The 23,881-nt window shown below is 51.8% G+C and overlaps 2 protein-coding genes across 2 annotated transcripts in view; one reads left to right on the top strand and one right to left on the bottom strand.

The window, feature by feature from the left end:
- UBE2O (ubiquitin conjugating enzyme E2 O) overlaps positions 1 to 11,280 on the bottom strand; it is a 62,339-nt gene extending 51,059 nt beyond the window's left edge. Inside the window, exon 1 of the mRNA XM_082294091.1 lies at positions 10,884 to 11,280. Coding sequence (XP_082150217.1) covers positions 10,884 to 11,261 — 378 coding nt within the window. The 5' untranslated portion in view covers positions 11,262 to 11,280. The remainder of the gene's footprint in view (positions 1 to 10,883) is intronic.
- A 10,546-nt stretch (positions 11,281 to 21,826) lies between these two features.
- On the top strand, positions 21,827 to 23,547 carry AANAT (aralkylamine N-acetyltransferase; the record flags this gene model as incomplete). The annotated part of the gene is made up of 3 exons (XM_082293913.1): positions 21,827 to 21,983; positions 22,748 to 22,902; positions 23,242 to 23,547. The coding sequence occupies 3 exons, from the start codon at positions 21,827 to 21,829 to the stop codon at positions 23,545 to 23,547; spliced, it is 618 nt and encodes a 205-aa protein (XP_082150039.1).
- Positions 23,548 to 23,881: the final 334 nt, after the last annotated feature.

Here is a 23,881-nt window from a genome sequence, read left to right as displayed (position 1 = left end):
CCAGCACTGCCAGTTTCCAATCTGGCACAACCACTAAAGAGAAAAAAATTGCTTTTGCAGCTCCCTGTTTGCAGTGCTCACTTTAGAGCAAGTATGGCAGCTTTGGGAGCTCTCAGAAAAGAGCATTTCCTCCGAAGAGCTGCCCTGCACGGCTGTACATATGCTAATCAGAGACTGCTGTAGCTGAAGAGAAAGCAACTGCGTGGGGCACTAACAAAAGAAACCAAAGCATCCCTGTGAGGGAGACATTAGGTGTGAATACACGTGGTGTGTTTGCACCCAGTGCCAATTAAGCAGCAGAATACACGGAATTAGTGTAAAACACACTCGGGCTGCATTCACTACACTAAAGTAAGAGGAAATGTGAATCACAATTATTTTAACCATTGTGCACAAACAGATTTCAAATGGTAACCAATACCTATGGATGGCAATTTGGTGCTAAATTATGTTACTGAGAATAAAGAATACAGACAGAACAATTAAGAGGAAGCCAGGAATTTAGCCTGGATTTCTTCCAAAATTCAAAGTGTGAACACTGAAAAAAATCAGAAAGACCCCTCTAAATAAAGAATTTACACATGCATTGAAGTGACCAGAGCAATTACCATATTGGTGATATCTATTTTCCATAAATTAATTTTCCTCTGAGCTCCACAACAGAACAAGAAATATGAGAGCAGATCACATAATACTCCTGTGAAATACAAAGAGTGCTTGATGTAGGAATTGTTAAGTTTTCATCTAACACTTGGGCTCAGGAAAGAAACATTAATAGCATTCAGCAAGGTACTCGAGGCTGATCAGGGCAGCCAGAGCCAACTGATGAAGAAAGCACAGTGTCAGCTGGAGGAAGTGTGGACAAGGGTGGCAGGAATAGTGGGGAAAGAGCCTCTCCAGGAAGCAAGTTAGTGATATACAGTCTGAGGGTGAAAAGGGAGAAAATAACTATGCTTCACCACATAATAGCACATTTATAAAGACAAGCAGCTATTTCGGAGCCAAATTTGCTTTTTACTAGGTGTAAGCTGTTTGCATGTTTATGCTAGAAATTACAACTTTTCTCATCCAGACTGGGACAGGTTCCTAATTCAAGGAATCAAAGCAATGAGTTAACTCTTTAATAGAACTTCTCTGAGAGACAGAGCAGGCTGCTCCTGCAGTGATGCCCTCAGCAGCACCAGCCTAGAGTGCTCACAGGGAGCCCCTGCCCAGCACACATTTTGTTACAATAAAGTCACCCTGCACTTTGCTTTATCACTACAGGGCAGATTTCATTCATGAACCAAATGACACTTTTCTCTATCATGTACCAGCACAATCCCCACCACCACACAAAACTAAACAGAGGAAGTTTCTGGCCCCAGAGTCAAAAGCGCCAATAAGCCGAATCAGCTACACAGGTCAGACGTGGTGGGGGAAAAAGTAGTTACTGAGCCAATGACACACTCTGGATCTGCTTGTCCAATTGTAACACAGTGAGATCCCACAACACTGACATTAGGACAATAAAAATATCAGTTAATCAATTAAGAAAGCCATCCTGAAGCTTCTTCCTAAACTAAGCAGCCAGGAATGCTGGTGTTTCCTGTACAGTGTCACTGTCACTGCTGTGGCATTCCACAGGGTGCTCTCTTCTTTCTTGTATTTCAGCCATGTACAGAGATGCACAGTTGAGGAAGTGCTGTGATTATGTACTACTACAACTAGGAAGAGCTTCCCAAGCTCTTTGGAATACACTTGAGACGCTGACCAGACCATCCCTTACAGGAAGCAAATAATCATCCATCCACAGACTTTAAGAAACAAAAAGCCACAAAATCAAGTTTTAAACTAAGGATGAAGATCCCTCCCTCTTCCCTGCTCCCACTTTCTGCTTTAAACTGAACCCACAGGCAGTTCACCAAGACAATGCTGTACCACAGCATGGAAAATCAGAGCAGCTTCAATAACCTGCAGCACAAGGACAGAGAAAAGACTTCTGACAGAAGTTGCATGTGCTAAGGACAAAAATCTGAAGAGGCGGTTCATGATGTATCATTTCCAGCCAGTTATCCCACTGTGTAGTAACTCTAAATTTAGAAAATGTGGCTATTTTGTCTCAAGACTAACGTTGTTTCAAGGAACTTGGACTATGAGGCTGAACGGAAGCATAAGTAATACTTGCAATAGTCATGAGAATTATTCACTTGGATTAGATACATAACCCACCTTCCAAGAGGAAAAAAACCAACTTTCATCTTCAAAAGCAGACAGAAGGGCAAAACCAAAGGACAAGTAGGGTCATGCTGGAAATCCCATCAACTCTCAACAAAAATACTAAGCATTGCTCTGTGCACACTCACTCCAAACACTGAAAAGCAAAGATGTGAGAGCAGAGAGCAGAGGCAGCACTGGACACTTGGCATGGGCAGCAGCCCCTCACGCTGCTGAGACCTCTGATCCCTTTCCAGCAGCAGGTAAAGCAGAATGGCCATTTCAGTGCCATGAGGGTAAAGGAAAATGCAAAGGCTCCTAGGTGATCGGTGCTAGTCAAGCCCCAGCTGTTTCAGTATAGCTGCTGCCAACAATTTCACTGAGGACTGAGATCTAAGACCAGTTCTTTAACAACAGATCTTGAGCCAAGAGATTTGAAATACCTGCTTGATTCCAGGAACACCACTATGAACTAAGAGTTAATCTTGGCTGTTCTTCACTGACTACACTTCTAACCCAGCCTTGCAAAAACCCCCAGCTCACTAGACCTACACCTAAACTAAATTTTAAAACACTGGGTTACTCAGCTTAGCTTCTCATGTAAGTGAAACCAAATCAAACTTGAGTTACTCAACACCAAGCGGTGAGTTCCAAGCATCCCATTTCACACATACGCCAAATAACCAATGTATTGTGGCTCTGCCTGAGAGTAATTTTCCCAGACAAATCTCTAGCTGCAACTGCACTAAGGAATGTCAAAAAGTGTTTCCACTGAGCAGCCAGCTCAAGCTCTCCAGCCCTGAAAATGGTCAAATAGAGAAGGCACTGAGCACACACCATGAAAACACCACCTGGCAGCACTAATGCTGGCTGTCTTACCCAGAGTCACCTGAGGGGAGACTTTCTGTCACCTTTCCAACACACACTGCCACATCAGAGCCCAGGAAATGCTTTGAAGATGAAAAGTGCTACTTATTTGCTAAGTATCCTTTATCAGCAGAAAAGCAGCACCGTTTCTTACACCCAAATGATTCATACGAAAAGTTCTTTTATTCTCAAAGAAGTTATATCCTTTCAAAAGTAGGTAAAAAATAAATCAGTCATGATGGAACTAATTCCAGCTCACAGTATTAGTGTATTTTACTAAGCAGAAGATTCACCATCCACTGACAAATGACAACTGTACCCAGTCACTTCCACAGGAATGAGGTACCAGAACTCCCAGCTCTGGGCTAAGAAAAATAGTTAAAAGCCTTAAGCTCCTCATCTTTGCAGCTGGTGATTAAATAGCCCTCTTCACTTGTCTGTCTCCAAACCCCTCCCTCACATGGAGAAAAGCTAAAGGCTTTACAGGCAGCAATAAGAGCAAACCACTGAGACTGAGTCTGATGCGTGCTGAATACAGAACCACACGGTACCACTGCTGCAGTTTTATTGTACAAAACCAATCCTGCTTAATGGACCAAGGGTATGGCTATGCAGTTTCTCTTCAACTCAAGAGACTGTAACCAGAGGCTGTGAAGTGATACCACTGCAAATGCAAGCTGAGCACGGTTTCCTTGTTCCTAATGTACTCCTGTGAATTTAATTTTTCCTGGCCTGGAAGCTACAGTAAGATACCAAGGGCTCCTGTCCTCTCCTGGCCTGCTCTGCTGCCAGTCCGTGGTCTCACCTCCTGCCAACAGCCTTCTCACTACCCATTCTTTCACACAGAGCAGCAGCACCAGCTGGTGAGGAAAGAAACAAAGGTCATGATTTTAAAGACAATGGCAAAAGCATGGAAAAACCCCAGCTTTGCAATCCCAAAGAAGCCTACCTACCTAGAGCATCCAACATACATCAGCAGGGTTGTTCAAACCCTTTGAAAAACTAGACAGATTATTTATGGTGTAGCTTGATGTGTCCCACTTTCAAGGTCTCAACATATGTGCATAAAAAGCATTTTGTATCTTGGCTTCCACCTTGTATATCCAAGCAACCTTGTACACCATCCCAGCAGCTAACACAGCAAGCAAATCCAAAAACCCACCAGAACTACAGAGGCTCATGAAAATACTGGTCTAAGACACCACTTCCACACATCGGCTGTTAATTTGTTAAATTTTAGACCAGCAGGTCCACACTGAACATTCTAAACTCACAGCACAGAAGCATCAAGGCTATTTAGCTTAAGTCTTCCCAGTAACCTGAACTGAACTGCAGCTCCCTGCAGTCAGAGCTTCTCTGGTGCAACCTGCACCTGACTGATGGAGAAGGCTGAACAAAGCATAAAAGTGATGTCATTTCTTTAAAAAGCATTGTAAAGCATTAAAAATATGTACAGAGGTACAGAGTTTTGTCTTCAAATCTGCCCACTCTCAACGTATGGTTTTGGACTTGGTCATTCTGTGAGAGGAAGAAATTCCATCTGCAGGTGCTTATTGGATCTGCCTCTCCATTAAGATGCTTTAAATCCCAATACAATTAAAGGCAGAAAACAAAGATAATATCACCTGTACTTGCCCTTATCTCTCCTGCACATGCACATATCCAACATACACTTATCAAGTCCACATCCACCACCACATTTGTTTCCATCTACACCACACGCTGAAGATTTGAGCCCAGTAAATGTTCACAATTTCTTCTTGTATCTCTTCCACAGCCTGGTCCAAACGCTCCCACAGGCTGGGGCAGAAAGCACAGCAGACACACCACTCCATACCTTTCTTTTGGCCAGATGTGCAGTCAAACACATAAGGGAGGTAAGAATAACCCTGAAATGCACAGTAAGAGATGTTTTCTATCCAGAAACGCATCCAAGCGTGTAAGTCACCAACTGCACCAAGCTGGGCTGTGTGTGCTCTGTACCACCACAGGCACAGGATCCTCTGAAATTCAGTCAGCACAGACCAGAAACAACATTAAAGCTAAAAAGACACCTGTCAACTTGAAACTCAGGCACATCTGAAAGTGCTGCAGCTATTACAGTAATCAGCATCTTTTACCTACCATCTTTACTGTCAAAACCACATGCTGTTCATACTATTTGATGTTTTACATCACCCCTAACAATCATTACCCCTCAAAGTTTCCTGCTCCCTTCACAGAAACATTAAACATTCAGAAAGAAAAAACCTCATTCATATCTGTCAGATGGAAACCCCCCCAGTCCTGGGACATTGTCATTAACAGAAAATTACTTTTGCTTAATTTCCCAAATTCAAGTTAGCAGACTATTTTTGATTCAGACATAAACATGCACATTTCTATTTAGCAGGCTAAAAGCAAATGGAAGAAAGCCCAAACATTTCCAGGGAGTCTCCCTTCAGGTTTTTGGGTTTTTCCTAGGAGTTAGCATTCTCATACCTTGCCACAGGTCTAAAGGTCTCAGGACTGGGACACATCAGCTACACAAGGTAGAGCCTGAGCTGAGTTACAGGTCTGGTACTCTGGAGCACTATGTAAAATGCAGAAGCTGAGCCATCATCTCTCACATCCCTCAGTTCCAGCAAAGTCAGGACTGCCAACCTCAAAAGCAAGTGCAAAGATTTCAGCTCAAGTGATCAGCTCTTGTACTTAGGATGACCTAAACACAGGTCCCTTTGGGCAAAGACCCTGCACATGGTGGGAGGTAACAGCAGAACGGAAAAAATGAGGCAGGGTTTTCCTAAGTAGCATTTAGGAAGGTGTCATCACCTTCTGAGCCTTTGAAATCCCCCAAGTAATTAAACAGTCAAAGGAGAAGAGGCTTTTAGCTTTCCAAACACCAATTATTTCCCACACCAACACAGATGTTGCGCATTAAAAATAATGTGTTTCCTCTGAAGAGAGGAGAGAAGCTGAGGACAGCTGCCATAGGCAAGCAAGACCTTGTCCCAAAAAGCGTCTGTCAAAGCTGCTTTTATTTAACTTCAATAAAGAATCTTTAGCCAAAAAAGAAACTTTATAAAATTGCCTGAAGTCCCTTTTTTGCTGAAGTCTGCACTGGAGATCTATCACATCAGCAAATAAAAAAACTTGTATGAGAAAGCTGCAGCAAAATGTCTCACCCACACAGGTATTTCAGAGCCTGTCATGGGCATTGATTGATTCCTTCTAAAGCTTTTAGTGCACATTAGTTTGTTTACTAGTCCTAAAAGCATTACTAATTTAGTTTGGGGTTTTTTTAAGCTATAGCAGCACACTGGAAGGGAGCACATCTTGGAAGAGAGCACATCACAAACACTGCTTGCTTGAGGACAGGCTTCGTCCATTTTAAAAATAACACTCCTGTCTACATTTGGAATAATTGTAATAAATGGCTTAGCCCAGATGGCCACTTTCAACTCCTGAATTACCAATTCACTCTGCACACAGTACACAAAGCAGTAACAGTGTACAATATTTAGTACTCCTGAGACTTCCACACTGTGAATTGTGCCAGATTCCACTTTTGCAGTAAAATATTAATGATGATCCCCAAGTCTATATCACAAGAGCCAAACAAATCAAAACAGGGAATTGACCCAAGGGTACCTAACCTTGCAATGATACTCACAGGATGGAAAGGTCATACATTAATTGGTTCTGTATTATGCAGAACTGCAAAAATTCCAGTAAGCCTTTTCTGTCTCTAACAGCTACAAACATCAGGTGGTTTCAAAGAACCCCCCTGGGAGACTAACTGAAATGTCAGATGCAAGAAGAGGGTTAGCTACAGCTTCCTCACCCAGTAAAACTCACTATTAATAGTTTATGGGCATGGAATTTGTGTGCTGCAACAGATCCAGAGTTTGGCACTGTGGCCAGCATTTCCTCATGGCCCCTGAAAAGGATCCTACAATCCCTCTTCACCTGCCCCAATGTATCCACACTGCTCCACTGCACTTCCACATGGCCAACACCTTGCCAGGTTTGAAGATGGAAGATTTTTAACGCTGTTTTCATCCCTCAGTTGTAAACAGGTTGCAGAGTCACTAGCTAGGATTAACGTCTGAAGGGCACATGCTGATGGGCTGGGATCCCAGCAGTGAGGGCTCAGAGTGGCTGTGAATGGACACAGGGAAAACACAGACACTGACGATCTTCAGAAACTTTTCCTGTGACCTTGTATTAGATCCATGACCCAGTACCTGAGGTCAGGAAATTACAGGAGCAAAGGGTGGAAAAGAACAGAAGGTCTGTGTGGGATGAAGCAGAGCTGAATTCATATAAAGCCTTCTGGAGGTAACATCAGGTAATTTCCAGGTAATGAGTTTATCAGCCACTGGTTTATGTCTGAGGAGTCCTGATAGTTTGAATCTGTTTCCAAAACAAAGCTGAATGAGGTAAGAGAGTCATCCAAACTAAGTTGTATTCTGGACCTTACAAAAAAAACCTGCTAAAAACTTTTAAAAAATTGCACCTTGACTCTTATGGCAAACCTGGGGTCCTGCAATGGTCCCTACACATACATCAACCAGCACTGCCTGTGTATCACACCAGCACACCAAGCCCGTGCTCCCAGAGGCAGGCACAGGGAACTCAGGAGGCCTGGCTGGCCAAAGGCCTTCAGATAAGGTGCTGAAACACAACACCTGCACTTTCCATTTCCCCCAGCTGCACAAGCGGCCTATCTGCCTCGCCCAGGCTTTGTGAAAATGAAAGGTGGCAGAGAGGTCTGAGGCTTTCAGGGAAGAGGCAGGACGAAGGGCAGCAGCATTCTGAAGTCCCCAGAGCCTGACTATATACCCAATATGTTCAAATGTTTCCATAAAGTTCCCAAAGGCAACTCAAGTGTGCAGCAGGAATGCTGGACTACAGCTGAGAGATCCTGAAATTAAAATTCAGCTGGGTCCCAAGTACTCCTGATAATTTAGAAAAAGCATCAGGTGTTCACAGCAGCTCATAGTACTTCCAAACCTGCCTTCCAAATTACATCCAGAGATTTGGCTTTAGCCAGCCAGAAGAATTGTTCTGCAGATTTGTTGGGTCAGGCAAGACACGGATGGCACATATATTTGGAAAGGGAAGCTTTCTCCTTCCAGGTCTGCTTGGGTTTTACAATACTCAGCAACGGTGATTTCCCAGTGTCTTAAATGGGTGATATGGCCAGGGAAAGCAGGAAAGAAGCACTTGAAGCCAGAGGGTAAGAAATCCTGGCTCTTCTTTTATTCACATCATTGTTTTCATGCTGCTAATGACTATTAACAGGGGAACCAAAAGCAGGAATGTGCTCACATATACAATTACTGGAGGAGCTGGTGGGGCTTTGCACTGCTAGGCTCTATCTCAAGAGAAAGCTTCTATTACTGATTAACATCAGTAATTGTGTGCCTGGGTTTAAGTGGCATTCTGCCTACCATTCCCAACAGGAAAGAGCAACAGCAAGTGTTGAACTTCCAGAAGCAACAGCAAAAATAACAACCTACATGAAAAAAAACCCCAAACAGTCCTAGAAAAGATAGGAAAGCTCAAGGATCATAACCGGGTACAGAAAGTTGCTTTTGACCTTTGCACTGGAAGCCAAAGGTGCTGTTTCACTGGACTCAGTATTTCCAACAACTTTATTTCTCCCTCAGTTATTCGCTCTATCCAATACACACACCAGGATTTCCAGATCCTGAAGCACCTGACAAACAGGAGGTAGACAGGCAACCAGCCTTCTGTGTGGAAGCAGGACCTAACACACAAAATAAGCACACAAAAGTCCTAGCCTCAAGAGCATCTTTACCCTCTGCCCATTTCAGAGTTAAGGGAAATAAAAGGAAATAGAAGAGAGCAAAAGGCATCCTCTGGAGTCCATGGTTTAGCTGTGACTAGGACAGGTCAACGTTTTAAGGTCATCACACAAGACTCTCACAACCAAAGATGCTAGAGAGTCAGGCACAGCCAAAAGAGGTACCTGTAGGTAACAGCACCAAAAACCCAACAAACTTTAGACCCAGGATAACCATATAATGCCTATGGTTTGTACCCCTCCCAGCACAATGACAAGCATGTCAGGCTTACCCGGCTGGTTCTCACACATCAGTGGAACCCAAAAGGGGCTGGGTCAGCAGACAGCTAAAAAACCCAATTATAACCACAAAACCATGATCACTCACACTGCATGCTTCCAGTGGCATCAGGTTTGTTTTCAGCAATCCTGAGCTGCAGTGCAGACTGTACACAATGCCTCTCAATTTGGTTAGTGGGCAGCTTTTCAAATGAAAAAAAAAAAAAATCAATAGAAGTACACCTAAATTTCTCAAGCACTCAGGAAGCTTCTCCCCAGGGTCCATTACCTGAGTGGTAAAGGCACCTACACCAGAGCAGCAGCACTAAAAGGCAAGACAGTTTATTTACATAACTGTCTTTGATTTCTGATCCTCCTCAGTCCAGCTTTTTCTAACACTGCAATGGGTGCAGTTACCAAGTGACTGAAGTCAGAGCTAACACTTCTGGATTTGGGAACCCAACAGACACAACTAAATCTGTGTTTACGCACCCAAATGGAGGTGGCTTTGTTTAGATACTGAAAACCAAACTCAACTTGGGACAAATTTTTGCTGCAACAACACACAAAGATTTTACTGGAAGGCTGCAGTGATTGAATCATGGAGTTTTTTTAGAGAAAAGAGGCTTTTTTTTTTCTTTTAAGGTAGAAATACATCACATGGCAGTATCTTTTCAGAATACCTGTTTTCATTTTCCTTATCTCCAAGTGGTCACGTGTCTAATGACACTACCACCTAAATTTAGCTCATTCTGTAGCACTGGCAATCCTAGCGATGCCTTTAGGACTGCAACACACCTTTCTTCCTCTCAGTCCCCCCTCTCTCCTGCAGCGTGCAGGGCCATTTCTGAGACAGCAAAGCAGACGGTTCTCCAGAAGCCTCCTGCTTTCCACTGCCAGCCCAGAGGAGCAGGGGACCCTGCAGGGACAGTGCAGGAGCCCTTTCTGCTCAGTGCAACGCCCATCCCTGGCAGCCCCTTTGTGCTCTATTACAGTGCCCCCCTCGCCCGCTTTTGTCTCTGAACTGTCTGTCAGCCTGGGCTAAAACCCCAGGCCAGACCAACTTTGGGAAGTGGGAATATTCCAGCGCAGACCTACACCTTGTGGCTTGTCAGATATAATTAAGATGCCACAGATTTACGTGTGCCTCATTAGCAAGGGGTAAATGCTCACGTAAACAAGGGCAGATGCAAACCGTGGTTGCTTCCTGCTGAAATCCTTATCCAGGGGAGGTTTCCCTGCCCAGCTGCTGACTCTCCTAAACAGGCAATGACGACACCGGGCAATAAAGGCTGGGACACTGCCCTACAACTCCAGCAAGTAAGAGATGTCTGGAAGTTCGCTCAAATCACCTTCACAGGCACGCTGCTCCTTATGCCACCAAGCCCCAGTGCCTCAGCAGAGCAGCCATGCTCTACCACCAGCGCAAGGCAGCAGCATCCATGCTGGGCTGCCAGAGGGAGTGTGATGAAGGGAAGGAACGGCATTTCACCCTCTGGAGGACACCGTCCCCCTTCCCCGCTCCGGCTGCTCGCTGCACGGGCGGGCAAGGACGGGCGTCACGGGGGAAAAAGGGCAGCAACCTCCTGCTCGGGAGCCTCCAGCGCACCCGACCCCACAGCCCCGCAGGCCGTGCAGGCCCTGCCCCAGGAGGCCTCCAAGGCGGCGCCCCGGTCTTGCAACCGGCGCCAGCCCCCCAGGGAGGGACCCGGGCCCGTGCAGGCCGCGGGCCGCCCCCCACCCCGGTTACCTTGGTCTCCTTGACGTGCTGCTTGATGCCCTCCGGGTACCACTGCACCCGCACGTAGCCCCGCCGCAGCGGGCTGGCGCGGCCCTCCTCCCCGCCGCCGGCGCCAGGGCCTCCCGACTCGGAGCCGCCCGAGCTGGCGGCGCCGCCGGCCGCGGCCCCGCGCCCGCCCTCCTCAGAGTCCTCCTCCGAGTCCTCGCCGTGGATGAGGCGCACCAGGCCGAAGCGCACGGAGCCGCGGTAGCGGCCCGACACCAGGTCGTGGGAGAAGAGGAGGCGCTGTGAACCGCCCGGCGGGGCGGAGAGGGGCAGCGCGGCGGGGGGAGCCGGGGGTGCCGCTGCCGGCGGTGCCGGTGCCCCCTCCTCGGGCTGTTCCGCCATGGCGCCGGTGAGCGGGAGCGCGCGGCCGGCAGGAGGGGGAGGGCAGGGGAGGGGCGGCAAGTAACGGCCGGGGGGCGGGGCCAGCGGAGAACACGCCCACAGCACCGGCACGCCACGCCCACCGCGGGCACAGGCCACGCCCACCGCGGGGAGGGGCGGGAGGGGAGGGCGGGGACGGGGAGGGACCGGGGGGCGAGGGGGGACCGGGGCCGGGGCCGGGGCCGGGGGGGCTGCGCTGCGTTACCGGCCCCGGGCTGGGGGGGCTACATCGTCTGCTGATCCCCGGGAATGGGGGGACTGCATCATCGGCCCCGCGGATGGGGGATTGCATCGTCCTCTGACCCCCAGGGATGGGGGGGGCTGCGCTGCATCATCCCCGGGGATAGGGGGCTGCGCCGCGTCAGTGGCCCCAGGGATGGGGGGGCTGCGTCGTCCTCTAATCCCCAGGGATTGCGGGGGGCGGGGAGGGGCTGCATCGTCCTCTAATCCCCAGGGATAGGGGGATTGCGTCATCGTCCCCAGGAATGGGGGGGCTGCATCCTCCTCTAATTCCCAGGGATGGGGGGGAGGCGGCATTGCATCGTCCCCAGGGATGGAGGAGCCTGCAGCGCATCATGCCCTGGTCCCCGGAGATGGGGGGGCTGCACTGCATCGTCTCTGAGCCGCAGTGATGGGGGGACTCTGTGCTGCATCATCCCCCAGTTCTCAGTCGCCGTGGGCTGCTCTGCATCATCTCCCACTCGCCAGTGATGGGGGCTGTGCTGTTTACAGATCCCTCTTCCTGGGCACAGATGGGGGTCCATCCTGGCACTGGGCACTGCTCGATGCTGGGAGCTGCTCTCCAGCTGACATCAAAGCCTGATCTTGCTTTTCATGGCTCCTAGAAGCCCTCATTAGGGTATGCAAATGAGCCGAATATTTGGCTTCATTGACTCTAAGGATTTTTCCCCTCTGTCTGCAGAGATTTTGTAAATAGAAAAGTTTTTTTGAGCAGATCCTGCTGCTCTGGCAGGCAAAGGACTAAAGGAATCCAAAATAGCCTTCACTGCCTGTCTTCTACCACAACATATCCTGCCTCTTCTCCCCCTGGATCTCCCCACCTGTGCAGCACTGGCTTGAAATCCTCAGCCTAATTTGTTCTCTTGCATAAAATACCCCAGGAGCAGCAGAACAGTGTTTTCCCTCTTGCCCTCTCCCTCCCAGGCTGCTCTGCCTTGGCTGGATCAACCAGCTGGCTACCAGTCCACCTTCCAAGGTTTCTCCTTGTAGGAAAAGCAACCAGGATAAAGATCTGCCCATGCTTGCCTCCTAAATTCCAGAACCCTGTCCTCAGGCCTGCTGGGATTTTTCAATCTTGCAAATGGCCCTAAAGCCATTTAGGGAAAGAAGCTGAGACGAGGCTGGGGTGGGCAGTGTGTGGGTGATGGGTGCACTGGGGGCTCTGCCCAGCTCCTCACTACCCCAAGGTGTGAGTGACAGGGCAGCAGGATGCTCAAAGGGATGGAGAAGTACAAACCATCCCTGCCCTGCCTCCAAATCAGGGAACTTCAGGCAGTGAAGCCCTCCAGCCCCTGTCTTCTCCCAGGCCAACCCAGCTTCCACCCCAGCATTTAATTGCTCCCTACAGCATCATATTAATCAGAAAGGCAGCGTGTTGATGTGATTCCTTGCTGGAGCATTTCTTGGCTTCAACCCCAGGGATAAGAAATAGAATAGAGCTAAAAGGGACCATTGGGTGGCTAAATAGCAGCATACCCCTTGGGAAAGGCAGTTTCAATATCCAGTTAGTGCCACTGTGGGTTTACAGCTGTTCCTAGGGATGTGCTCCTGGGAATACAGACCTGTGTCCATATGCCCTGACCTCTGTGGACAAGGCGTAGGGTTGATAGGCAGCATTCAGACCTTCTAGAGCACATGAGTGCCTCTGGCATGAGGATTTCACCCTATGACCATTGCTCTGCTGGAGGGGGGAGTATGACACATCTCCCCAGGGCATCCTTCCAGCCCACCTGGAGCTGTGGACAAGGTACCAACCCCTCTCCCTCTGTAGTCAGGGAGAATTGCACCTTTCAGACCTTTGAGAAGGGCAGAAGGTGCCCTTTGACTCCATTTAAACTGATGCCGTGTCTTCTCGAGGTTTCAAAGCAGAGCTTTATCCAGCACAGTGATGCTCCTCATCATCTCCTTAATGTACATTGCAACAGCCACTAATAAAATATAGATACCGTAATGGGCACAATCATGTGTGGAGATGGAAACTGTCCCTCTTCAGGGCAATTACGTGCTGAAGAGCAGTGGTGGGGCTTCAGGTAGCCACAAATAGCCATGAAAACAATCACATTATCCCCCTGACCGGGCTCACGGCAGGGGGATTATAATGGGGACAAGTCAGGGCTGTTTGCTCGTTAGGAGGAGCTGAGCCGGGTGTGTTTTTGCACTCTGATCCCAGCTGGAGCTCTGATGTGCTTCCATCAGGAAGTGGCACTGAAGGAGGACTGATTGCTTTTTTAGGACACAACAGCCCAGGGCCCGGGCTGTCACAATATTGACGGCCTTCAGATTTTACAGTGCCTGGGTGTCAAAATGAGCATCTCCTATTTTACATCACTGTTCAGATCTCCACTGAGAGACTCTGCAAGTCCACACGACCCAGCAAAACATGCAGGACTTCTGCAAAGTGAGACGTGTCAAGCAGCCTCCCTGCTCAGTTTAGGGACAACTCTTGCTGGTAAGGCTGTTTTGGGAAGCAATGGCCTTTACTCTGCAGGAGAACATCCTCCCTGGAATCAAGCTGTCCCTGTGATCTAACCACCTTATGGCACTTAGGTTAGATCACCAGAGTCTCCCTGCTGAGATACTGCGTGTCAGAGGGCGTGTCAGAATGCCCAGAGGGTGCCAAGATGCCCAGCAGGTGCTGGGATACCCAGGATACCCTTTATCTCCCTGCGAAGATACTGGTAAAAAGCAAGCCCTGTCCTTCCTCCTTGGAAGGGCATCTTTGCACAGGCCTTGCCGGGTTTAAGGGGCAGGTGTTGGGATGCCCACAGGGTGCCGGGCAGCCTGCCAGGTACTGGGGACACCCACAGCATACCAGGAGGCGTGGCAGGTGCCGAGGATGCCAGCAGGGTAGCAGGATGTCTGCTGGGGATGGCTCTGGGATGTCCACAGGGTACTGGAATGACCGCTGGGTGCCGGGATGTCCACTGGGGATTCCCGGAGGGTGCCAGGTGCCCGAGGGTACCGCGATTCCCGGAGGATGGTCGGTGCTCCCGGGGCACCGCGATGCCCGGAGGATGGTCGGTACTCCCGGGGCACCGCGATGCCCGGAGGATGGTCGGCGCTCCCTGGGCACCGCGATGCCCGGGGGATGGTCGGCGCTCCCGGGGCACCGCGATGTCCGCTCGGTGCCGGTGCCGGGCTGCGGCGGGGCTCTGGTGCCACCTCGTGGGCTCTCGCCTCCCGGCGGCTCCGGTCCGGCGGGGGGAGCGGGCAGCACCGGCCCGTGGCTCCCCAGGAGCAGCAGCTGCGCTCGGAGCCCCGGGGCTGCAGTCGGGCTGGGGGCTCCGCGCTCGGGCGCAGGTTGAGTCTTCCAGCCCTCTCTGCTCCTCTCTGCAACCCCTCCTTGGCCAGTTCTCCCAGTATTTCCCTCTTCTGCTGCTTCGGAGACGCGTAGAGTACTTTCCCTGCTGGGAAGAGCTGGTGCCTTCGGGAAAGGTCTTTCAGAGCAGCTCGTGTCACAGGGAATGCCTCCAGACCCTCCCACGGGGACAGCTGGGGGTTTATCTTCATCATCACGCAGACAAAGCTCAGCAGGAATCCCTGTGCCCCCATTAACATCAGGGAACAGAAATATGAGCAAGTGATGCAGGGCATGGCAATCCTTCATCCTGTCTCTGTGAGGCCAGAGAGCCTCCGGAGGCTGGGTGGGCAGGGAACGAGATGGTCTGTGAGAGCCCTTCCAACTCAAGCCATGCTATGATCCTGCAGGAATCATGATTTCCCAGCCCTTCCCTCTCTGGTTGTGCTGCCCTGAGCAAACACTGCTGGCTCTCCTACAAGTAACTCAGAGCAGCATCACCCTGTTCATGAACAACTCGATGTGAGCACGATCCTCCTCCACTCCCTCCTCTCACCCTTTCCACTGAGACCAAGACCTCACAACGGTCCCGATGGGGTTGGCCCAGGCTCAGCCTTGCCCTCCAGGATTCTTCTTCCCTGTGGGTGGAATCTGGTCCCCAGCCATCTCCAGGGGTGCCCCTGGCTCCCAGCAGCATTGTGCCAGGGTTGGGGCTGGATCAAAGGCAGGGCAGCTCCTGTAAGCAGCAGAATGCCCCAACAACAATTGCCAGACTGCTGGAATCTCCTCTTCCCAAAGCCAGACTGGCTCTTAACTGCTTGGAGGTCTGGGACTGGAGGGTGGGGCTGCCTCTGCTGAGCCCCTTCCCTCCTGCCCAGCCTTCTCCTCCCAGAGAAGCTCCTGCAGCCCCCCCTGACCCCCTTCCTCCCGAGGACTGTGCCGTGACTGGCCGTGACCTAGTTACAAACCCCAGATCATGGAGAGGAGAGGAGAGGAGAGGAGAGGAGAGGAGAGGAGAGGAGAGGAGAGGAGAGGAGAGGAGAGGAGAGGAGAGGAGAGGAGAGGAGAGGAGAGGAGAGGAGAGGAGAGGAGAGGAGAGGAGAGGAGAGGAGAGGAGAGGAGAGGAGATTAATCACCAGCAGTGCTGTGCTCCAGGCAGGGGACAAAAGAGTCCTGGCTGGGTCCTGGCACCCAATCTCCTGCTTCTGGCTGAGGTTGCCATGGCCAAGCAGATGTGGGTGAAACTGTCTGCCAAACTTGTTCTCTTTTCTCAAAGGTAGAGGAGTAGCAAGATACAGCAGCCCTGCAAAGGCACGTGCTTATCTACTGCAGGTCAAAGCCAGAGTTCAAAGCCTGTTTCCCCTAACCATTGCTGAGAACCCAAAAAAAGCTGTGAAGTAGCATCCTTTCATCCCTTCTCCAGCTCCCTGAGAGTGTCTGTGGAGAGAATCAGCCCTGCCACTGATGCGCCAAAAGGAATATGCCAGAGGAAAGACATATACATGTATATTTGCGTGTTATTCATATTATATATATAAATATATAAACATAGATATAAACATTTCAGAGCACAGAGCAGAACTAGCCCCTCCAGGGCCTGTTTAGAGCACGGGGCTGGAGGCTGGCCACCCTCCATAGGAGCCCTGCATTGCTATATTGAAAGAGCAGCAGCTGGCAGGTTCCTAAACCACAATGTCCTGCTCCAGAGGAAAAGCTGGAAGCCTGCTGGCTTTTCAGGAGCTGCCGGTGAATTAAAACCACTCCTGGCAGCATGAGAGGGAGCACTGGGGGATAGAAGCAGCAGGTGGGCAGCCTGGCAAGTGCTGAGAATACCGACTATGTCCAAAGAGCTGCATCCTGCTGGGAAGTTACAGCAACAACAAGCGCCAGCACGAACGATGAAAAGGGAGGAGATGAGGGAGAAGGAAATCAGAGCCCACAGCTGACCTTGCAGCAATGCCAAACTGCAGAGCCCTGCTGCTAGGCCATTGCCAGGAGAAAAGCGTCACCCTCTTGGAAATGTGGGTGCCCATGGCTAAGCCTGAGGAAGGTGCTAAACAGGGAAAGCAGCTTGGGAATTACGCAATTACGTGAGTCTGAGAGAGAAACCGCCCCAATGGCGTCACGCAGGACAGGATCCCGATGCCATCTGAATCCCGTGATGGCAGACCCTGCCTCAAAGCCGGGGCTGCAGACACCACAAGCAGCTTAATCCGCTGAGCACCGGGATAATGGGGCACGGCGGGGCCGGAGACACAGCACGGCGCAGCTGAAGAGCCCCTGAGCTGCGTGTGCATGGCTTCATTCTCAAGCCCTGGCAGAGGGGGGGCCGAGTCGTGATTCATCTGCCTCCCACATGTCGCCCCTCGCTGCAAATCCTACCCGGAGATAATTGCTGTCTTCCTGAGTGGGTACTCCAACAGAGGGACCAGCCCTGCTGTGGGGCCGCAGTGACAGCTCGGGGCTCTTTGAAGATGCTGAGAGAGCTGCTAAATATGCAAATCCAGGCACACTGCTGTGGCTCTAATTTAATGGAGTTGTTGACCCTCTGCAGCTGTGTGGGGAGCAGGAAGAGAGACGCAGCTAAAACTGTGGAATGCAGCATCCCTGCTTGACTATTCCAGCCACGGGCCAACCTCTGCTTTGCTGGGCTGCTTTAATGGCTGGGAGTTGCTCCAAAAAGCCATTTCTGAAGAGTAGAAAGCTGCTGGGTCATACTTCTGTTTTGATTCCATGAAAAAGCTTAAAAGAGAGAGATAAGGGCGTAGCTCCAGGTCACTTTGCCCATGGCTGGAAGCTAAAGCAGGTCCAGAGCTGCCCTGGAAATGTCTCCAGTGGAGCAAAGCCAGCTCTGCCCTCTGCTCCAGGCTTCTTTCAGGACTGCATCTGCTTCCCAATGATAATGATGATGCCGACATCACGCTCCCGCCTGGGATAATCTCCCTTTTATTACACGTGTCCTGATGGGGACAAACATTGCTGGCTCTGCCTGTCCGGTTTCTTATGTAACAGCACCCACGGACAGAGGGCTGCATGGGGGAGAGATGCTTGGGTTTTGGAATAAGTTCCTTGGGCAAGAAACCTTATGTCTGACTCCCCATCCTACATGGAATCAGATGATTCCCCTGAGAAACTTCCCCCCACTCAAGCCCAAGCAATGATCACGCCCAGCACAACCAGCAGCCTCCCCATCCTTCCCCAAAGAAAGCTCATCCACTCTGGGCAGGGCTGCCTTTGGCTTCTTATGGGCTCCTGATGCTGTTGGAGAGGTCAGGATCAGGTACAGGACAGTGCTGCCTGTCCTGGCTGAGTCCCCTGCTCTCCCTGCCCGGCCCTCAGAGCAGGGCAATCAGCTAAATGCTTTATCCCTCTGCAGCCAGTCACGCCAGGGAAAAAAACCAACAGACCCTGAAGTGATCCCTTTGCTGGCCTGTCACCTTAAAGCCTCTCACCTCTCCCCGTCTTTCATCGGAGTTCTAAACTCCTTAGGATGTCATCACGTGCTCCATAAATAACAAATATATACAAGCAGGGGCTGTGGAGGATGCAGCAGACAGTGGAGAGGAGGCAAAACCCCACATCCTCCTCTCCAGCCAGCGCTGAGACGGCACCCCCCGAGCCAGGCGGGCAGGGAGCGGCGTGGGCTCCCCGGCTGGTAAGCACCCACATTCCTGTCACATCCTGGGGGACACTGACAGCCTTGGGGACAGCTGGTGGTCCCCTGGCCACCGTGACTTGGTCCCGTATCCCAGGATGAGGGGGATTTCCCCAGAGGGGTGGGAGGTTGGTATAGGGAGCTTAGCTTGCTGAGAAGTGGTTTTGGGACAGGGAAGGGTGTGACTCTCATCCCAGCCCCTGTCTCACCCCTACACTTCCAACACCTGCTCCCAAAACCCAGCTGTAGGGACTCTTCTCACTGAAACCCTCCATGTTCTGGGGGTGGGAAGAACTTAAGCTCTTTTGCACTTTTTAAAGTATTTGACTTTAAAACTGGGTGAATAACTCCGTGCTATCAACTAATTTTAAAAATCCAGCTCCAAACTCAGGCAGACAATTCATAACTTGCTAAAAGGTGCTGCCAGGGGGGTACTGTGCACCTGCCTGTTTCTTTACGTGAGCATCTCTCTGGACCATGGGGATGCTCTCATTTCTGGTGCACAAACACAAGTCAGGGCAGGGAAAATTTACAGAGCAAGCTCTTGGTTCACTGCTATGACACACAAGCATAGTGGGCTCATCTCAGGCAAGTCTGGCAAGGAGTCACAGCACAAAATTCAGCCTGGGGTATAAGTGGCTTGAACAAATATAGGAGGCTTTGTTGGAGCATCAGAAGACAGATGATGATCATCATGGAGACAGAATTTTCCTCATCATTTTTTCTCACTTACTCTGGGACCCGGGCAGAGTTTCCTTCACCTCTGAAGGTTGGATGCTTCCCATGGTAGCCCCATGGCTGTGCAGAGCCCATGGTTCTCTCCAGGGATAGGGAGCACTGCTGGTTCCTCTGTGCTCTGCAGGTTCTATGCATCCCCACTTCCCAGAAGACCTTCCACTCTTCAGGGAGCTGAGAAGCAAAGCAAGAAGTTCATTTCCAGAAAACAAACATGAATGTATCAGCCCTCCAGCTGTATAACCTGGGTTGCCGGAAATAACGTGCTGGAGGGGAAAAAATACAAGGAAAACAAGCAAGGAGCAACCTTTTCCCTTCCCTGGCTACTGCTCCAGGGTGTTGCTGGTTGGGGTCTCAGGCAGTTTCTAAAAATAGCTGGAGGGACCTGATTGCCCTTTCCCAGTTTTCTCTAATGGGAATGGAGCAGACACTTAAACACGAGGTTTTGACCCCTTCAGCTCCATAGATGTTCCTGTAGAGACTTCCTATGGCTCAGTTGTTTCCAGCCTTCATATGCTCTGGGATGAAGACTTGTTCTTGGACAGTGAGCACTGCATGGTGGCTGTTGGAGAGCAAACACCCCTGAGGAGCCTGGGCTGGTGGAAGGTGTCCCTTCTCCCTGCAGGGGGGTGGACTATCTGACCTTTAACAGTCCTTTCCAACACAAACCATTCTGTGATTCCACAATCCATCTCCCTAATTCCCATGGCAACTGAAATTCCTGCCCTGCCTGAGGCCGTATTCAACTGACCTCTCTGCCCTGCCATCCCTGCACAGCCATCCCCGGGCCTGATCCAGCAGCATCTCCCCAGGAGCATCCCCAGAACTCACCCCAAGCACTCAGCAGCCCCCAGGATCAAACCACCACTGCATTTTCAAGGACCCCTGAGTTTACCCTCTTGCCTACTCTGGGATTTACTCATGCAGATGAGTCCCTAATCCAATTAGCAGGATGAGGAGCCCCAGAAGATTTGATAATAAGCTCTACAAACACTACACCCGCCCCCCCACCCCCCCCAGCACCCCACTCTCCCCCCCAGCTCACCCCATTTCACTTCCCTCCTGCAGGAGCATGAACCACCTATTCCCAGCACCAGTTCAGTCAGTCCTTGGTGACTGGAACTGGAGATGCTAAATAATTCCCCTGCCAAGGAAAGCCCCTCTCCCTGATGGATCTGATCTCTTGGACACATACCCACAGCCAAACCAGTGATTCATTGAAAATAAATCCTGAGACCACCCTGTCTCGCCTCAGACGGGATAAGACTGGCATTTCAAGCATCCAGCCCTCGGCATTTCGGGATGGAAAATTCCCAGCTTGCGCCGGTGGTGCCCTGTGCAATGTTTGTGCTGGTAATGCTTTTGTTTCCATAAATCCTATTAGCTGGAGGCAAGCCTATAATTAGCAGGGAAAGCCGGCACCTCTGAAACAATAATCAAAAATGACCTGGCTTTGCTGGAAATTGCTTGAATATTGGTCTGAGTTCAGATGGATGTTTGAATGGATGGCTCTGATAGCCATTCTCACAATTTCTGTCTGCAGGATGCATGTGCTTAGTGAAGTTACTCACTCAGTTTGTGGTTCTCTTTGGGTTTATTAACTCGGTTCACTCACACGTGAAAGCAGAAGCAGATTGAAGCTACAGGCTCTGATCCAGGTCAAGGGATTTGTCTGGGCTGTGCAGGATGGGTGCTGCCGGATGACCTCGGGTGTTGGTGACCCTCTTGGGGGAACCCATGTTGGAGGTGGAGTGTCCTGGCCTGGCCTGGGCTGCGTCTGGTGGGATCATGCCACCCAAAGCTCCTGGGGCACCTCATCAGGGAGGACACCCGAGGCTTTAGCCTCAGTCACCTGCTCAGTCCTGCCAAGGACCCAGCTCTGTGAGCGTGGACATGACCTAAGAGCCAGCAGAGGTTAAACTGTGTCACTCACCTGCTGAGTGAGTCAGAGAAGGGAGTAAATCCTGTCAGCTCCTGCTGTCTGGAGGAGGTGGCTCTGGCTGCCTGATGTGTGTCCCTGTCAGGGCACCTCTGTGGCCTGGCACTGACCTCTCACACCAGAGCATCGCAGGGAACTTTCACACAGATAGATGCTTATTTTACAGCTCTTGGCTTCCTGCAGCCACATCCCACCCTGCCTGTCCCCAGGGTAGCAGCTGGACTTGCTCCAGGGCTCTCCCCCCCATCCCACTGCCGTGGGCTGGGCAATGTTGGGCAGGATGCTCAGCCCCACACCTGCACCGGTTCTAACAGCCCTGGCCCTTCTCCCTGCTCTGTCCCACCACCTGGATCACTGTGCTTTTGTCACGCCGGGCTTTGCTCAGCTCACAGCTGGTGCCAGCCTCCTGTGTTCCCCAGCTCACAGGGAGGGCGGCTGGGGTCACTGCGGGCGGGTATTTGCTGTACATACACACACACCCCTATGGGAAAGGGGGACGAGCTGCCTCATCCTGTCTGTCATCAACAGGTGCTTCCGCTGGCTCACGGTGCTGCAGGAGCTTGGCTGGAATAAAGGGCGTGGGAGCCGGCAGAGGCTGCCCCGAACAGAGGGAGCCAGGCAGGGGGAGGAGGAGGAGGAGAAGGAGGAGAAGGAGGAGGATGTCGGCGCTCAGCGCGTTGCCCTTCCTGAAGCCGGTCCACCTGCGGTCGCCCCGCAGCTCGCCCGGGGGCCAGCGCCGGCACACGCTGCCCGCCAGCGAGTTCCGCTGCCTCAGCCCCGAGGACGCGGTCAGCGTGTTCGAGATCGAGCGCGAAGGTAAGGAGGGGGCCCGGGGGTTCCTGCCGATGGCATCAGCTGGATCCCTTTGCATCTGTTTCTCTTGTGCTCCTTGTAATGGCAAATTCCCCCATGTGTGCCCTCGTGGGAGGGATGCAGTGGCCGTGACTTGTGGCCAGGCCACCACGGGCTCCCTAAAGAGGTGGGGGAACTGTGGTTAATGAGCTGGAGAATCACGGCCCCAGCTCACCCTGGGGCAGGGATGCTGGGAGGTGATGCTGAGTAGGACCAGGTCAGTGAGGAGCAGCTTTCCCAAAACAGCCCTGTGAGAGCCAGTGGGTAGGATAGGAAAAGGGGAAGTGGGAGGAAGGACACCATGGTCTGCCTCCTACTGCACAGGGGCACTTTCAGATGCCATCCTGGCAACCTTCCCCCATTTCCTCCACCCTAGCTTCGCTCACCCAGCCTCACCCAGCCCATTTCTCCCTCCTCTCCAAGGGCAGGGACAGCTGAGGAGATGCCAGGAGGGAGGGTTCAATTCAGCACCCGCTGCTGTAGCTCTGGAATCAGCAGAGTTAGAAGCCGGTCACTGGGCCATGGGGAACTGCTTCTGGAGGAGCAGAACTGCTCCCTGGAACCATCCATGTCCCTCAGAACTCCTTCAGACCTAGCAGGCAGCAGGACACATGCCATCTCTCCCCATCACGTCCCACTTTCCCTCCCCTACATCAGTGCTGGGAGTTTTTCTGGGCTGGGTGTGCTTTGTCTCTCGCACCAGAGTGCTCACCACTGTCCCCCTCCAGCCTTTATATCGGTCTCTGGGGACTGTCCCCTGCACCTGGATGAGATCCGCCACTTTCTGAACCTGTGCCCAGAGCTGTCCCTCGGCTGGTTTGAGGAAGGGCGGCTCGTGGCGTTCATCATCGGCTCCCTCTGGGACCAGGAGAGGCTCAGCCAGGTGAGACCCAGTCCTTCCCACCTTGTGCACTCAGAGAGGCACTGCCAGAGCCTGGAGACCAGGAGAAACTCCCCGGAGCCCTGAGGCTACTCCCAAAATCTTCTCCTAGGACTAACCGCTACAGGGCTGCTCTGGTGGAAACGAACCTTCTCATTAATTAATTTAAACGGTGCCGTTAAAAAATACACCAAGTAATTCCCCTCAACATTCATTTTAAAATTAAAAACTCTCCGAGGACGATGGGGGGGAGGCGAACAGGGATGGGGTGGATGTGTACCCTGGTTCTTTGGGGTGGAGAAGAAGAAGCAGGATGGGATAACCCCTGTCCCCCCCTCGCAGGCAGCGCTGACCCTGCACAAGCCGCAGGGCTCGGCCGTGCACATCCACGTGCTGGCCGTGCACCGCACCGTCCGCCAGCAGGGCAAGGGCTCCATCCTGATGTGGCGCTACCTGCAGCACCTGCGCTGCCTGCCCTTCGCCCGCCGCGCCCTGCTCATGTGCGAGGCCTTCCTCGTGCCCTTCTACCAGAAGTGCGGCTTCGAGGCGCTGGGGCCCTGCGAGGTGACGGTGAAGGACCTGGCCTTCGTGGAGATGCAGCACCCCGTGCGGGGACACGCCTTCATGCGCAGGAACAGCGGCTGCTGAGCCGCCTCTGCTCCGGCCTGCCTGCGGGGACGAGAGGCTGCAGCCCCTCTCCGTCCCCACCACTGTGATGCATCTTCCCCACCTGGCCCTGGCTGCAGCTACTCCCTCTGCCACATCTGCCTTCCAGCCACATCAGCCTGGCCCCACGCCATCCCTGCGGGGCTGGGGATAGGGATTCCTGCCAGGTCCTGCTGGAAGCATCAGCTCCCTGGGCTCTGCCTTAGCCAGGGCTGCGCTGGCGGGTCTGGGTGGGCTGCAGGGCCATGAGCCCTCTGGGATGGAAAGGCTTTGCCCTGGGAAGGGCTGGGGGCTCTGCTGGTTTGAGGGCACCTCC

The sequence above is a fragment of the Coloeus monedula genome (genome assembly GCF_965178545.1).
Source record: "Coloeus monedula genome assembly, chromosome: 19".
NCBI classification, from domain to species: Eukaryota; Metazoa; Chordata; class Aves; order Passeriformes; family Corvidae; genus Coloeus; species Coloeus monedula.
The sequence above is the reverse complement of the archived record's forward strand: the minus strand, read 5'-3'. Positions and strand labels throughout refer to the sequence as shown.